At 43.7% G+C, this 16400-nt stretch overlaps 1 protein-coding gene across 1 annotated transcript; it reads right to left on the bottom strand.

The window, feature by feature from the left end:
• Window positions 1–2150: 2150 nt before the first annotated feature.
• On the bottom strand, window positions 2151–4945 carry LOC117832364. The gene is given in 5 exon segments (XM_034711454.1): window positions 2151–2440; window positions 2785–2941; window positions 3085–3828; window positions 3830–4282; window positions 4769–4945. Coding segments are annotated over 5 exon segments (1821 nt in total).
• Between the last annotated feature and the right edge of the window lie 11455 nt (window positions 4946–16400).

Here is a 16400-nt window from a genome sequence, read left to right as displayed (position 1 = left end):
ATAAGAAAAAAGGGCAATTGAAGCAGAGCAAGGTGAGGGAGGTTGGGTTGAAGAGTAACAGACAAACGATTGAGTAGTCTTGCTACGTTTAAGTAGGCTTGTCAGGTGATGAGGGTGTGGTTTAGGCGTGGTCCTGCTCCCGAATTTAAGTTAACACCTTAACTTCAATCTTTATTTCAATCTTTATTTGTATAGCGCCAAATCACAACAAACGTTATCTCAAGACGCTTTTACAAACATAGGAGGTCTAGACCACACTATGTCAAATTATGAACAGAGACCCAACACCAAGACAGGGTAAGACTCAGTCTGACCCCACCTTAATCCATCATGAGCATTGCACATCGCAGTATTTAGCTAGTTACAGTGGTGAGGAAAAACTTCCTTTTAACAGGCAGAAACCTCAGGCAGAACCAGACTCATGTTAGACAGCCATCATGCCTCGACTGAGTTGGGTCTGGAAAGACAGATAGAGGGGAGTAAGAGAGAGAGGTGATAGTGATGAGACGAGTCGTAGAAGCTGTTGCCGCTGGAGTCCAGCACGTCCGTATCAGCTGGAGTCCAGATCGTCCACAGCAGGAGGACGTCAACGGCAGCTCAGAGGAATCTACGAGACAATGGAGCTCAGGGACTCCAGAAAGGTCTATGGTTAGTAACTTTAATGGGACAGGCAGAGTTAAAGTAAGTGATGAAGGGGTTGGGGGGAAGAAGGTGAGCTAGGATCCCAGTGTGTCAGTGTGCCAGTTCCCCCGGCAGTCTAGGCCTATAGCAGCATGACAAAAGCTGGTCCAAGCCTGATCCAGCTTAACTATAAGCTTTATCAAAAAGGAAAGTTTTAAGTCTACTCTTAAAAGTGGAGAGGGTGTCTGCCTCCCGGACCCTGACTGGTAGATGATTCCAAAGTAGAGGGGCCTGATAACTGAAGGTTCTACCTCCCATACTACTTTTAGAGATTTTAGGTACAACTAGCAAGCCTGCATGTTGGGAGCGTAGAGTTCTAGAGGGGTTATAGGGCACTATGAGCTCTTTAAGATACGAGGGTGCCTGATTTTCAAGGGCTTTGTAGGTTAAAAGAAGGATTTTAAATTCTATTCTACATTTTATTGGGAGCCAGTGTAGAGAAGCTAACACTGGAGAAATGTGCTCCCTCTTCCTAGTTTTAGTCAATACTCGAGCTGCAGCGTTTTGAACTAGCTGAAGAATCTTTAGAGACTTATTGGGGCAGCCTGATAAGAGGGAGTTACAGTAATCTAACCTGGAGGTAACAAATGCATGGACTAGTTTTTCTGCGTCGCTCTGAGATAGGAAGTTTCTAATTTTAGAAATATTGCGCAAGTGAAAATAGGCTGACCTTGAGATTTGCTGAATTTGGGACTTGAAGGATAAATCTTGATCAAATAGGACTCCTAGATTCCTAGCCGAGGTGCTGGATGCCAGACTAATGCCGTCTAAGGTACTTATATTATTAGAAAAAGTCTCTCTGAGGTGTTTGGGGCCGATAACAATCACTTCAGTTTTTCCTGAGTTTAGCAGTAAGAAATTTCTGGTCATCCAGGTCTTTATGTCTTTTAGACAAGCTTCTAATTTAGATAACTGATTGGTTTCTTCTGGCTTCACTGATAAATAGAGCTGAGTGTCATCAGCATAACAATGAAAATTAATAGAGTGCTTCCTCATGATGTTACCTAGAGGAAGCATATATAAGGTGAAAAGAATTGGTCCTAGCACTGATCCTTGTGGAACTCCCTGACTAACCCTGGTCTGCACTGAGGACTTTTCATTTACGTGAACAAATTGAGATCGATCCGTTAGGTACGATTTAAACCAAGCTAACGCAGTCCCTGTAATGCCAATTAGTTGCTCTAATCTCTGTAACAGGATTTGATGGTCAATCGTATCGAATGCAGCACTAAGATCTAATAAAACAAGTACGGAAAGAAGACCACTGTCTGAGGCCATTAGTAGATCGTTGGTTACTTTTAACTTTTAACTTCATTTCACTAGCAAGGACCACGCCACACGAGGATATAAGTATGAACATGTAATGATTTATTGTGCGTCGTATAGCCCAGCAGATGGAGACTCAGGATGGGGATTACGTCTCTGCATTATCCCAGCCGGGGCTGATCTTGATCCCCAAAAGAGTTGGATTAGATGGAGCTCAGTTGAGCGTGGGCTTGACGCAGATCACTAACACTGTTGCGGATGTATGTGTGATATGCTTGGGATGACCAGCTCCCAAGGATCTGTATGGTTTTATCAGAGATGCCTGACCTGGCTGCTGTGGATGTTGCGCCGATGCGGAATGAATGGGCTGAGTAGTGCTCAGAGGTGATGCCTGAGATGCGGAGGACTTGGTGCAGATGTTTGTGAAACCAGAATCGAGTTGCCATTTTTCTGGTTTCGGTGATGAAGAGCGGGTTGTGAGGAGATGCTAGAGCTAAGAGTCGAGGCGAAAGATGGGGAAGGAGATCCCGAGCTGATCAGTTTTACTGCGTCTGAGTGTGAATATTAGAGAATTTGGGGTGTGTACGGTGATGTCCGATAATCTGGGATGATGGTGAGGATTAAAGACGGAAGAGATAGGGGCAAATTCGGAACATCTGAGGAGACCGAAAAAAAGCCAGTAGGAACATGGATTCCAGGGTAGAATCAATGGTAGGGGTTTGGTCACATGAACGGAGATGACTGAATCCAGAGACTGAGGAGGTCTGAGGTGAGTGGAAGGCGCTTCGAGGTGACTGCAGGTTCCTGTTTCTTGAAACCTTTGATCAGCATGGTTACGTGGGAATGGGAGATGGAAGTGCAGTGAAGGCCAGTGACCAGTTAAGTTAACACCGGCGAGGTAGGTTTGGATGCTCATGGACCGGATTTTCTGAATGGAGTGAGCGTGAGAGATGAAGTTGCAGATGGACACGATGTCCAGAGACGGAAAGGGTAGCTGGTATGTGGAGTGATATGATTTGAAACAGTTCCAGCCAGTGAGGTAAGCGGAGAGAGTGCTTGGAGCTAGACTGTTGAGGATGGTTTCTTGTGAGATTAGAGAGAGGTTAGCTAGCTGTGGAGCTAGCTGAATATTGTTGCCGAAAACGGTGGGACTGGTACTGGATGCGGATCAGATTCTGGGGCCAAATGTCTGAATTTCTGAAAAGAGAAATGAGAGAGTGCGTCAACGATGGTGTTGAGATGTCTTGGAATGTGAGCTGCTCTTAGAATGAACTGATGGTGGGCAGAGATTAATGTGAGTCTGCGTAGAAACGGCATGATGGCTGGGGAGTGAGATCGGCCCTTGTTAATGATTTCAACTACTGCTGTGTTATCGGAGTGTATGAGAATTGATTTTCTTGACCATTCGTGCCCCCGAAGGAAGGCTGCAATGACGACGGGGTAGAGCTCTTGAAGAGTAGATGAAGGAGAACATGATTCAGAGTCGAGGGACTTAAACTCCGGCGGCCAGGTGGCTAAGAACCAACGCCCTTTGTAGAAGCCACCGAAGCCAACGGAGGGAGCTGCGTTGGTGTACAACTGAATGTCGTCGGGTCGGGAAATTAAGTCATTGTACAAAAAGGAGATGCCGATCCATGACGACAGGAAATGTTGCCACATGCCCATTTCCATTTTGCAGACGTTGTCCAGCACTATCCTGTCGTGTAGTGAAGGAACGACTGCAGCTCGCGCGAGGAGGTTAGAGAGGAAAGACATAGCCTGAGGAATTATGCGGATTGCATAGTTCAGGTGACCGAGGAGAGCCAACAACTGGCGTTTGGTGCACCTATCGGCTAAGAGATAGTTGGAGAGAATCAAAGTGATGCACTGAATTTTTTTCTTGCGGCAGAGATGCCTGGAGGGAGATGGAGTCTAAGGTGATGCCGAGGAACTCGATGGAGGTGCTAGGCCCTGAAGTTTTTTCCTCCGAAAGAGGCACGCCGAGCTCCTCAAAGGCTTTCGTGAGGGTGGCAAGTCCAAACTTGTGAGGTGAGGAGGATGGAGTGACCACCAGGAAATCGTCAAGGAGATGGAGAATGTACTGGAGTCTGTAATTGTTTGTGAGGACCCATTAAAGTGCCTCAGAAAGGGAGTCGAAGATCTTTGGGCTACTTCTGCAACCGAAGGTGAGACGCACCACAAAATAATAGGCCCACTTCCAACATACCCCAAAGTAACACCAGAAATCAGATTGGATGGGGAGGACCTTGAATGCCCTGGTTATGTCAGCTTTAGAGAGCCAGGCTCCGACACCTGCTAAACGGATGAGGGTTATGGCATGGTCGATTGTGGCATACTGCATAGAAGTGTGGGGAAGAGAGGTCAATAATGAGCCTCTTTTTCCCGGAGTATTTCTGAGTGGCCACGCCTAACGGGCTGACGCGAAACAAGAGGAAAGAGGGGACTGTCGAATGGGCCAATCATGAATCCCTGCTTGACCTCTTCGGCCAGCAGGGAGTCCACGATTTCCGGTTCCCTAAGAGCGGACTGGAGGTTAGGTTAGGGAAAGGATAGGTCAGTAGGAAAAAGAGGGGGTCAAGGACAGCGAGCTTGATTGAACTGTGGAGGGGCTCCTGATGGAGCTGAGGAGCTGGCTATTGTGGGAAGAGAGGGAACAGAAGCCATGTTGCTGTGAGTGGCTGAAGGAAGGGTAGAGGAAGGGATGAAAGGATGCATGTGCATGGGGAGTTTGTGCAGCCTGCGGACACAGGGATGAGAGGAAAGCCGTGATTGCTTGAGAATAGACAGACACAGAGGGAGCAGGCACAGGGGTTGATATGACCTGTTTCCCACCAGGGGGAGCCGGTGAAGCCGGTAAAGGCTGGGGGAGCGGCCGAGGCCCTATGACGTCACGTCTGACGTGGCTGGCAGTGGTTGGCCCTGGTGAGGAAGCCGGTAGCGTGGGAAGATTGTTTGTCGACGCTGCAGTGTTCGTGGAAGAAGTGTAGAGCTGGATCATCTTGCCTTATTGTCGTTGCTGTGGAAGATGATGCCTTTCGACTTGAGGAACAGTCATAGGCGGGCCACGGTCCAGTTCCTGCTGTCGGACTCAGGTGGAGAACGCGGAGCTGGCCTCGACGTGGAGGACGCAGCGCCCCGAGACGGAGTGGTGAGAAAGGCGTGGAGAGGACAGGTGCCGACCGCCCCTCCGGAGCCTGGGGCCCCCAGGCAGCGCATGGCTCCTCGCTGTGTTGCGCAACCTAAAGCAGCTGATGAACCAGTTGTTATCATGTGCCAGTAAATCCTCTTTGTCTCTAAACACACGCTTGCTTCGTATTGCACCATTTACAATGTCTTCTAATAGTGCTAAAGCAGCCATGTTTTTAACGGTATTTGTTTTGCACCACTTTGCGCATGCTTTTATATCCAGTCATGTTATTGCAGACACTTGTTCATCAGTGTTACTTGTTTCCCAGTTTCACCTCTAAGGGCCTGATCTACTAACATCCCAAATAAAGAGCGCTAATTTGCGTGTGCAAATAATAATTTTGCACATGCTATTTCTGGGCGTGTTGTGGGTGATCTACCATGCCTGCGTGCGCAAATGATAATAGGTGCAAAAGTGGTGCGGACCGCCCAATTTTACGAGGATTTTGCATGTGCTATCGGCTGTCATCATGGAGATTTTGAGAGAACAGAGTGGCCTTAAGCGATAAATGAAGTTTGAAGCCATGGAGTTGGAGATCTTTGTGGAGGAGGGAAATAAACACATCGGTGAACTCCAGCAGAGACATCTCAGCGTTAGAAACGTGATTTGCTGTGAGAAAAAACAGAAGATCTGCCAATGAAATAAACGCATCTACTCTACTCCAAAACGCAATCAGTGTTTGTTTTTTTAAAAGTTATATTTTTTGGCCTTTTTGCCTTTATTGGATAGGATAGCTGAAGATAGACAGGAAATGTGGGGAGTGGAGAGCGGGGGAAGACATGCAGGAAATGGTTGACCGGCCGGGAATCGAACCAGCGACCCCTGCGACGAGGACTGTAGCCTCTGTATTTGGGGCGCTTAGACCGCTAGGCCACCAGCGCCCCAGCAATCGTTGTTTTGATGTAGTTTAGATAGCAATTTGATGAGGCTAAATCTGCCACGCTCCAGAAAAGTTAGGCGTCACTTAGATGAAGAAAGTCGTCTCATTGTCCGAGGGAGCAACTTCCAGGTGAACGTTTTTAATGCCTAGTATCATCATCCAGCAACTGTCCCAAAGATTCACCAGCTTAAATGGAACTGGGAACATGTTTGAGGCAATTCACCCCAACACACTGCTGCAAGCACAAGATGAGGAGTTACACCAAGCTGCCTGGTGGCTTAGTGAGCGCTCATTCTCCAAGTTATTATAAGTTACAAAGGATTATTATTGATTTGTTTGTAAACGTTTGAGCATTATTGTGGTTTGCACGCAACCGGCAACCTCCGGTCTCAAATTATGAAGTGTTATAAACTGCAATTAATTGAGAATCCGCTTGCGGCTGGCTGCAGAAACACTGGAACCCACAGACACACCAAATCAAAGAATCTTTACAGCAGAAATAAACATGTTTACAGCCTGGTTCAAAACAACACAACAGCTTGGCTCTACGTGGCCAATTTCTCTCTTGGCACACGCTGTACGGGGTGAATTTTTTTTAATGCAACGGTTCAGAAGATATTAAGATTCCAATTTTTGGCCCAAATAAGGACATGACTGACTTGACTCCCAGTCTGGAACACATACAGTGGGGCAAAAAAGTATTTAGTCAGCCACTGGTTTTGCAAGTTCTCCCACTTAGAAAGATGAGAGAGGTCTGTAATTTTCATCAGAGGTACACTTCAACTATGAGAGACAAAATGAGAAAACAAATCCAGGAAATCCCATTGTAGGATTTTTAAAGAATTTATTTGTAAGTTATGGTGGAAAATAAGTATTTGGTCACCCACAAACAAGCAAGATTTCTGGCTCTCACAGACCTGTAACTTCTTTAAGAAGCTCTTCTGTCCTCCACTCGTTACCTGTATTAATGACACCTGTTTGAACTCGTTATCTGTATAAAGACATCTGTCCACAGCCTCAAACAGTCAAGACTCCAAACTCAACCATGGCCAAGACCAAAGAGCTGTCAAAGGACACCAGGAAAAAAATTGTGGACCTGCACCAGGCTGGGAAGAGTGAGTCTACAATAGGCAAGCAGGTTAGTGTGAATAAATCAACTGTGGGAGCAATTGTACCTGTGAAACTACTCCAATAAACAAAGTTATCAAAACATTTTTTAGGGGTGTTGGCAGGGCTGGACTGGGACCAAAAAATGGCCCTGGCATTTTTGGCCATTGCGGCCCACCATGATTATTTATACGATATGCGAAAGCACACGACATACCAGAGGATATATGTGCACAGTGTGTTGTTTCAAAAATTTAAATAAAGCGCAGCAGCCTACATGGAAGAGAGTAACCATGTTAAAATATGGATACACTCTTTCACTACTCACAGAGACTTTCATCTTGGGAGAGATGGCCACAGTGTCATAATTTCCATCTTGAAGTGAAAGTGGATGTCAAAGAAACACTGCTAGTGATGTCTTTTCAATGTTTAATGAAATATACTGTGTCGTGTATTGACAGCCCGTGATGTGTAGATGCAGAAGGAACTTCGTGACACTGGCTTGCTTTTAGAGTAATAGGTTTATTACAGGAAAACAACACCAGTATCGTACAAGCATTCTGGACTGCTTGGGAAGACGACTCGGCCAGATTGTGTCTCTCCTCCCAAGGCCACTAAACACGTTCTTTATATAGGTTTAAGTAATGTCCACGACGCACATACATTTCTCTTAACATCTGGTTCACATCCAGCAGTGGACCTCAGCTCTGTTGATATAGGCATGCTAACTGTCACCATAATTTACACCAATGTTTGGCTTCAATCCCTTGTTACCGTAATTTATACCAATGTTTGACTTCAATCCCTTGTTACCGTAATTTACACCAATGTTTGGCTTCAATCCCTTGTTACCGTAATTTATACCAATGTTTAACTTCAATCCCTTGTTACCGTAATTTACAGATCTGTGAAGTTGTTTCTATCCAAACTTTCTGTGGCCACTGCAAGCAGTAATGTATGTTATTGTATGACTTCATGTGAGAGAGAGAGAGAGAGAGAGAAGAAAGAGGGCAGGGATCAGTGAAGGTATAGTTTAGATAATGTTTAGGGGAACAGAGAGATAACAGCTCATTTTGTACTTACATATGCTGAGACAGAAGGCTGCATGGACCTTGGTGCTCTGAGGGAGACAGACAGCAGAGGTTAGGTCAGATATGCTAGATTAATCTGATACTCTCTTCTGTAATGAAAATAAGAGCTATTTAGTAAACTCACATTGAAAGAAAAATAACATATGTTAACTCCACATCAGGGAAAGGCAAACCTTCATTCCACAGGGAGAGAAAGAGAGGACAAGTGGGTCAAGAGTGAGGATGAGACTATTTCAAAACATGTACATTGACAGTATTGGTGTCTTTAAAATAATGCAATAATAGATGGTTGCATTCATTACAGTCACTCAGTAAAAGTGGTAGGCTTTAGGACAGGGGTCACCAACCTTTTTGAAGCTGAGGGCTATTTCATGGGTACTGATTAGTACGAAGGGCTACACAGGACCTTTATGCTACAAACTTCCTAAATAACAAAACCACGGACCACTATAGTAATAGAATGATAATAATTATAGCAGTAGTTATTACTATGGGAACTGATTGCTCACATATCAATAGTAATTATTTTCCACAATTCTAATCAATTATTCTCACAATATTAATGATAAGAAAAAGATGTATAAACATGAATCATTTATTTATGTTTATCTGCTCAAACATTTGAAAGTCAGGAGGGACACCTGCTGTATTTGTAGTGCAAAAGATCACTTCTAACATTTCTTAAGCCAAGGAAATCATCAGTCTTCTTGTCAGAACAAGTTATTCAGTTCTTTGAACATTTCATGAATGAACATTTAACATTTGGTGCAACATTTTTAGCTTAACATTGTTTGTTTTATCAATGAAAATAGTCTCTGGGATTTTTCTGCTCATTTACTGGTGGGAGGCCTGGCACTGCATTCTGCTCACCAGTGTATTATAATCTGGTGAATAATTTGATACTGCAATTCTCAGTGAGTCTTGTAAATGTGCATCAGTCAGGCGGGTTCTGTGTTTGTTCTTGATAAAGTTCATGTGGGAAAAGGCAGATTCACAGAGATAGGTTGACCCAAAAAAGCAGGCAATTTTCATAGCTGCTGTGGATACACAACTGTACTTTTCCTTGTCCACAAGGCACCAAAAGTTTGGTGCAGACTGATGAGCTTTGAGGTGGAGGTCATTTTGCAGTGTTAAGATTTCTATCTCTACCTGACCAGCATCCAAGTTAAACAAAGCACTTAGCTGCTCAGGAGTGGATGTCATGTCCACTTGCATGAAGGGATTTGTAACGAATGACACACATGGCTCCAGTTGCTCAAAGTCACAAAACCTGTCTTCAAATTCCTGTCCTAGTCTGTTTATGACTTGGGAGTACTTTTTTGCAGCTTCATCCAAAGCTGCAGATGCAGAAGCATTGTCATTTAACACTGCCTGCACAGAGGGAAAATGCTGCATTTTTTTCCTCTCTACTTGCACAAAGAACATGTTCATCTTAGCTTTGAATGCGTTTACTGCACTTATCATGTGAGCGACAGTCTTATCTTTACCTTGCAACTCACGATTCAAATGGTTCAGTTTCTCAGTCAAATCCGTTAAAAACGCGAGGTCGAGTATCCACTCCGTGTCCTCAAGCAGCGATGCGTCTTCCCCCTTTGACTGCATGAACTCTTTGATTTCACCGAGAAGTGAAAGAAAACGCTGCAGAATACGTCCCCTACTGAGCCATCGGATTTCTGTGTGTAATAAAAGGTCACTATATTCAGCGGACAGCTCATCCAATAGCACTTTAAACATTCGGTGTTGTTTAGCTTTGGAGCGGATGCTATTTATGATCTTCACGACAGGAGTCATCACATGATCAAAGCCGGTCACTTTCGCACATAGCGCCTGCTGATGAATGATGCAGTGGTATTGCAGAAATTTTGGGAAGCCTGGATCTTTTCTGCATTGTGCAATGAAGCCTGAATGCCGGCCTGTCATGGCTGGGGCCCCATCTGTTGTTACTGACGCTAACTTCTGTAGCAGGACCTTTTTCTCCACAAGGAAGTTTTTTACAGCATGGTAGATATCAACTCCCCTCGTAGTTGTCTTTAGTGGCAGAAGTGTCAGCAGTTCTTCTTTCGTAGAAAAATCATCAAACACCATTCGGATAAATATCATTAGCTGAGCTGTGCTGGCGCTGTCTACCGACTCGTCACACTGGATGCTAAACCACTTGCACTTAGCGAGATCCTGGTCCAGTTGCTCTGTTAAGTTCTCAGACACAGATGACACTCGTCTAGCCATCGTACTTGCTCCAAGTTGGACATCGGAGAGCGCAGAGATGACATCGGGACCATGTTTCTCATCTTTGAAGACTGTGTTAGCGACAAGCATCATAGCTTCTTTAAAAACCGCCCCATCCGAAAAGGCTTTCTTGTTCTTTATCAAAAAATGTGCAGCTCTAAACGACGCTTCGGTTGCGTTCTGGGATTTTTTCACAGGCCTCGTGAAAAAAGTCTGTTGCTTGTCTAAAGCTGCCTTTAACTCACGGGCTTTTTCTGTCCTTAATGCGCTGCCGGGTGGGTAGTTCACATCGAAGCTTTCGTGACAGGTTCTGTAGTGTCTCTCCACGTTGTGTCGCTTTGATACTGCAACTGTCTTCCCGCAAATAAGACACAAACATTTTTCTTTGAATGATGTAAAAAAGAACTCTTTCTCCCAATCACTGTGGAAATAGTATGTCCTTTTTAGCTTTTCTGTCATGATTTATGGGGCTAAATTACAAGCAGGCTAACTCCTCATCATGGCTCCACTGTGTCAGGAAAGAGGTGTGCTGACCGCGCACTAATGACCTTTGACTTCAGAAGAGGCGACGTCATTATAGCCTATATCAAATTTTTTTGGTTTTATTTTTTTAACATTATATAACGTTGTTTAAAAATCTGCATTAATGTAAGCATTTGTTCAAAAAATTAATGCAACTTTAAAAAAAAAATGATATTAAATTCTATTGTGACCAGTGCTATTTTTAGAGCATGCCGTGCGGGCGCCTTGAGTGGTCCTCGCGGGCGTCCATGAGCCCGCGGGCACTGCATTGGTGACCCCTGCTTTAGGACCATCCAGGTGGTTGTCAGTAAGAACACATAACAACAGTATACAGTATAGTAAACTTACAAATGTGAAGCATGCCTGTGAAGTCCACACCAATGAAAGGCACATCCCTGGAACACTCCTGGGGGACAGGGGCCGCACCTGCTGCCGCAGTCGAACTTGAGGTGGCAATGGCAAACATAGCAGTAAGTTTGGGACATATTGCTGTCCACTTGTTTTTAGCTTTGTTTCTTGCAGCTTTTCTGCACCCCCCCCCTTGCGTTTTGTTGTTTATCCATTTCCACTCACTTCTCTCCAACTCCTGTCAGCTCTAATGGCAAAATTTGATAACCTTGGTCAAGCAGGAGGGGAGGGGTGGGCTGAGGAAGTCTGAGAAATGTCATTGTTTTTTCATAAATCAACAAATGGCTCATCGCGGTCGATAAAAAGGATTTATAATATTGTAACGTCTGTCCGGACGCTGCAATGATGACGAGCCGATTAGTGAACACAAGAGCTTTATTAACTGGTCACTGTCGGCCGTGACCATGCCCACTAACAAAACGAAAATGAATAAATGAAAGAACTAACAACTTCTCCTGCGCTGTCTCTCATCCTTCAAGCTCGCACACACTCTCACTCACACACATTTAACAAACAGTAGCTGTTACAATGTACTTTTTGGGTTAAATTATGACAGCCCCGGGCCGGCCCAAAAATGTGCGTCAGCCCACCGGGCATTGCCCGGTACGCCAGATGGCCTGTCCATGCCTGGGTGTTGGGATTCAATTTAGGGGTGCTTCAGCACCTCCAAAAATGGGCTAGAAATGCCTATGCTCTCCGGTAGGAAATCTTTCATATTTATGTGGCAAGGCGAGCAGTGATGTGCAAATAAGGGTAACGCCACCTGGGGACTTACACCCCAGGATGTTAACAAATAAACTGAACACACAAAAAGGGGGCACGCGGTTCGAATTAAATCCACTGGACAAGAGAACGTGATTTCAAAATGTTAAAATGAAGGAGATTGCAGATTTTCATTTATCTGAAGTGTATCAAAGGTTTGTATGTTTGTCTGCTAGCTGCTACAATAACTTCCAGATGCAGCATCTTAACTGGATGTAATGCTCATACATAGAATTATTGATTGCATTATCCTTACCGTTTAATAATTTCCTCTTACCTAAAGGATTTGAAAACTAAGTGCTTCACTTAAATATGATGGCTCATGTAAGGATTTAGCATTCTCCATATGTTGTGCAGTCTGCTTACACCTGGTTTTGAATAGTTTCACCTTACGTAACAAACTGCCTGTCATAAAGTTCTGTAGGTTAATAATTAATTTGTAATTCAGAAACCAAATATCTTTACCTTCTGTTTTTTCTATTAGAATAAGTGAGTTAATTATGCCATACCCTTTGTTATTTGTAAATTAGATAATTTTACATCTGTGCACATTACTACTTTACTAATAGGCCACCAGTCATCAATATGTCCTACCTGCAGTCTCTGGAGAAATGTGTTAAGGAAGAAAGAAAATATAAGATTGCAATGAAACTTACTGAAATCATTTATCACCATGCAGAATCTCAATATTAACAGCTCTTTGGAGTGTTTTTTTTTTTTTTTTTGCCAATTCTAAGTATTTATTTTGATGCTGATATGAAATACACTGCTCAAAAAAATAAAGGGAACACTTAAACAACCCATCCTAGATCACGATTAATGAAATATTCCAGTTGAAAATCTTTATTCATTACAAAGTGGAATGTGTTGAGAACCATATAACATAAAAATGATCAATGGAGATCAAAATCTTTAACAGTTTAATCAGTGTTGCTTCCTAACTGGACAGGTTGATATTACAGAAGTGTGATTTGATTTAGAGTTACATTGTAATTTTTAAGTGTTCCCTTTTTTGAGCAGTGTATAATGCAGACCTTTGCTCAATGTTTTTTTTGTGGGTGGCTGTTGTGATGCTTTGTGCACACTATATGGTAGGTTGCCATGGGACTGTTCCCTCTGCTGAATAGTATCCCATGAAGGTTTCCCTCACCGGGAGGGCTTCCCAGGCAGCATTGTACCCAGACCTGGCGGTGACTCCACCTCACCCACAAATTTTCTGGAACATCAGGATGGACCTCGATGGCACGTCTGTAGATCTTCCATCAAGACGCTCCTGGTAACGGCCTATCAGCAGGCAGTTGGAGGGTGCCAGCTTGAAGTGCCTGACCAGTTGGCCAGAGTTGGCCAGAATCCCACCATTGTTCCTTCTCCCATAACCCCCTACATCAATCACCCAGAAACAATATTTTGCTTTCACAACTGCAAGGAGAACCAAAGAAAATGCTCCCTTGTGGTTGTAGAACTGGGATCCTGAGTTTGGTGGCACTTTCAGAACAACGTGCCTCCCATCCAGTGCTCCACAGCAGAGAGGGAAATTCCACCACTCCTCAAAGCTCTCTGCAATTGATCTCCACTCCTCTGGGGAAGGCAACAGCCATGAGCTCAACCAAAAGGCAATCCCAGGTTGTGATGTGACAACATCTGGGGTGATCTTGCACAGTAGGGTCCCGTGAATTGAGCGAGTGATTCACGCGAATTAAGCGACTAAACACAAAACAATCTTGCGTTTGTATTTGCGTGAATAAAGCGGTGGTTCGCGTCTGTTCGTGAGTGACATATGTTTAAATCTAGAAAAGTATTGCAGCTGTTAATTATGGTCAGTGACTACACGTAATTTACAATTGATGAATGAATGAATAAAACCACGTTAACATGTATTTGAATTAGAGTTCTACATGTGTATATCTGTCATCTTTCATTTATTGTTTGAAAGATTATCCTAAAAAAAAAGTTATAGACTTCCGGTGGCGCCATGCTGTAGGAAACCACAGCGAAAATCACTCATCAAAAACCAAGTAAAACTAGCTCTTTTACGTTGAATTAACGGCAGAAAGGGGTCAAAACTAAAGGAAATCTCGGTCAAGTAAAGAAACAAAGGAAAATGGAGAAAAAAGGAAAGCTTAACAAGAAAGAAACCGGGACTGTTAAATGCACCGGGGCGGCGAAGGGGACTGGCCAGGCTGTGGAGGCTCTCGCCCCCCGTGACGGTGAGCAGGAATCGATGATATTAGCGGAACTACGCAAGCTGAGGCAAGAGCACGCAGAAGCGGCTGCTGAAAATAAGTCAGCCTTGGCAAGACTGGAGACTAATGTGAAGGAACTGCTGGAAAGAACAGCTTCGCTGGAGCACCGAGCTGAGGAAGTGGAAGAAAGATTGGGGGAGACGGAGGAGAGAGCCACGCAGCTAGAAAAGTCTGTCGCCTTCCTTCTTCAGCAAGAGGCCAGCTTAACGGCGAAGTGTAACGACTTGGAAGCAAGGTCAAGTCGGAACAACGTGAGAATACACGGCATTCCAGAGGGCTCTGAGAAAAACGACACCGTCGGATTTATTAAAGATTTTATCAGCTCGAAATTACAAGTTCCAGAGGACATGGATATTCGCATTGAAAGAGCGCACCGCTCGCTTGTCACTAAACCAAAGGACAACGCGGCCCTGCCACGAGCGATTATTGTTCGTTTTCTGGATTACACCGTGAAAGAACATGTAATACAGCGAGCATGGAAACAGAAGATAACCTACGGAGACCGGAACATCTACTTCAATCAAGACTACACGACAGAGGTACAGAGAAAAAGGAAACAGGTACGAGACGTTATAAAAAAACTGAAGGAGAAAAACGTGAAGGCTCAGTCTCCATACCCTGCACAGCTGAGAGTGTTTTTGGACTCTGGGACTAAGACTTTTTCTACATTGGTCGAGGCTGTGCCTATGTTGAGAGATATGGGGATCCATGTCGAGGAGGATGAGACAGAGAGATTACATGGAGCGATAAAACGGAACAGCTGGACTACGGCAATGGGACAGGGGAGGGAGAGGAGGCAGCCGCGCACAGGAGCGGACCTTTAAACCCCCGCTGAGTGAACTCCTTAACATCTTTTTCAATTATTTTTAAGGACCAGAGGGTACAGACCTAAATAACTGTAAGTACATCAATGGTCCTGGAACAAACATATTTCAATTTGTAAAGAATCTGCTAGAAAAAACACAAGAAATATAATCTGAGCTGGTTAAAGAGACCTAACTACCTGTATAGCTGACAGAAAAGTGGTTATTGAGAGCGAAAATACAACTCGGATAGAGTAAGTAGCAACTTAGCAAAACATCTAAGAAGTTGCAGGTGCACTTTGTGCTATTTATTAGAGAGAACTAGCCACATCTCTCTAATTTGTGGACTTTTGGGAGTCATGTTTATGTGTCATTTTTCTGTTCTTAAGGAGATGTATTTTGTAATGTTCGCTGTGTTACGTTTCACACAGTTGTTTTTGTTTCAAAGAGGTGCAGAGTCAGAAGGTTTACAATTTAGAGTTGAATGAATCGACTTAACACTATTTCATACAATGTACATGGTTTAAATCATCCCATAAAGAGACGAAAGATATATAACCAACTAAAAAAAATGCAATGTTCCATCGCTTTACTGCAAGAAACACACCTAACGGAGGAAGATTCTAAAAAACTGAAAAGAGAGTGGGTAAACCAAGTATTTCACTCCTCCTATGGTAAAAGACGGGGAGTGGCGATACTAATAAACAAATCCCTACAATTTTCTGCTGAGAAAGTGATAAAAGACAAAATGGGAAGATATGTAATGGTAGTGGGCCGTATAGGAGACATGGACATATCTTTACTAAATGTATATGCTCCACAAGAAGAGACAGGTATATTTTTCAAACATTTAGCAAATATAATTATCAGTGATGGAAAGGGGATGATAATAATGGGCGGGGATTTTAATACAGTACAGAATGGGAAATTAGATAGGTTACCATCAGATCAAGGCCCAGTCTCAAAAAAGTCCAGAGTATTAAATAATGTTATAAAAGAGTTAGGACTGGTTGACCCATGGAGAAACAGTAAACCAAGAGAGAAGGATTTTACTTTTTACTCTAACCCCCATGACAGTTATTCAAGAATAGACTTTTTCTGTGTGTCTCAACAACATACCCATCGAATCCTCAACTGTAACATAGAAAATATAACAATAAGTGATCACGCTCCCATTACAATAACGGTTGATATGGGTAATGAATCTTCTTTTAAATATTGGAG

The sequence above is a fragment of the Notolabrus celidotus genome, chromosome 20 (genome assembly GCF_009762535.1).
Source record: "Notolabrus celidotus isolate fNotCel1 chromosome 20, fNotCel1.pri, whole genome shotgun sequence".
Taxonomy (NCBI): domain Eukaryota; kingdom Metazoa; phylum Chordata; class Actinopteri; order Labriformes; family Labridae; genus Notolabrus; species Notolabrus celidotus.
Note: the sequence above shows the minus strand (reverse complement) of the source record. Positions and strands in the feature narration are given on the sequence as shown.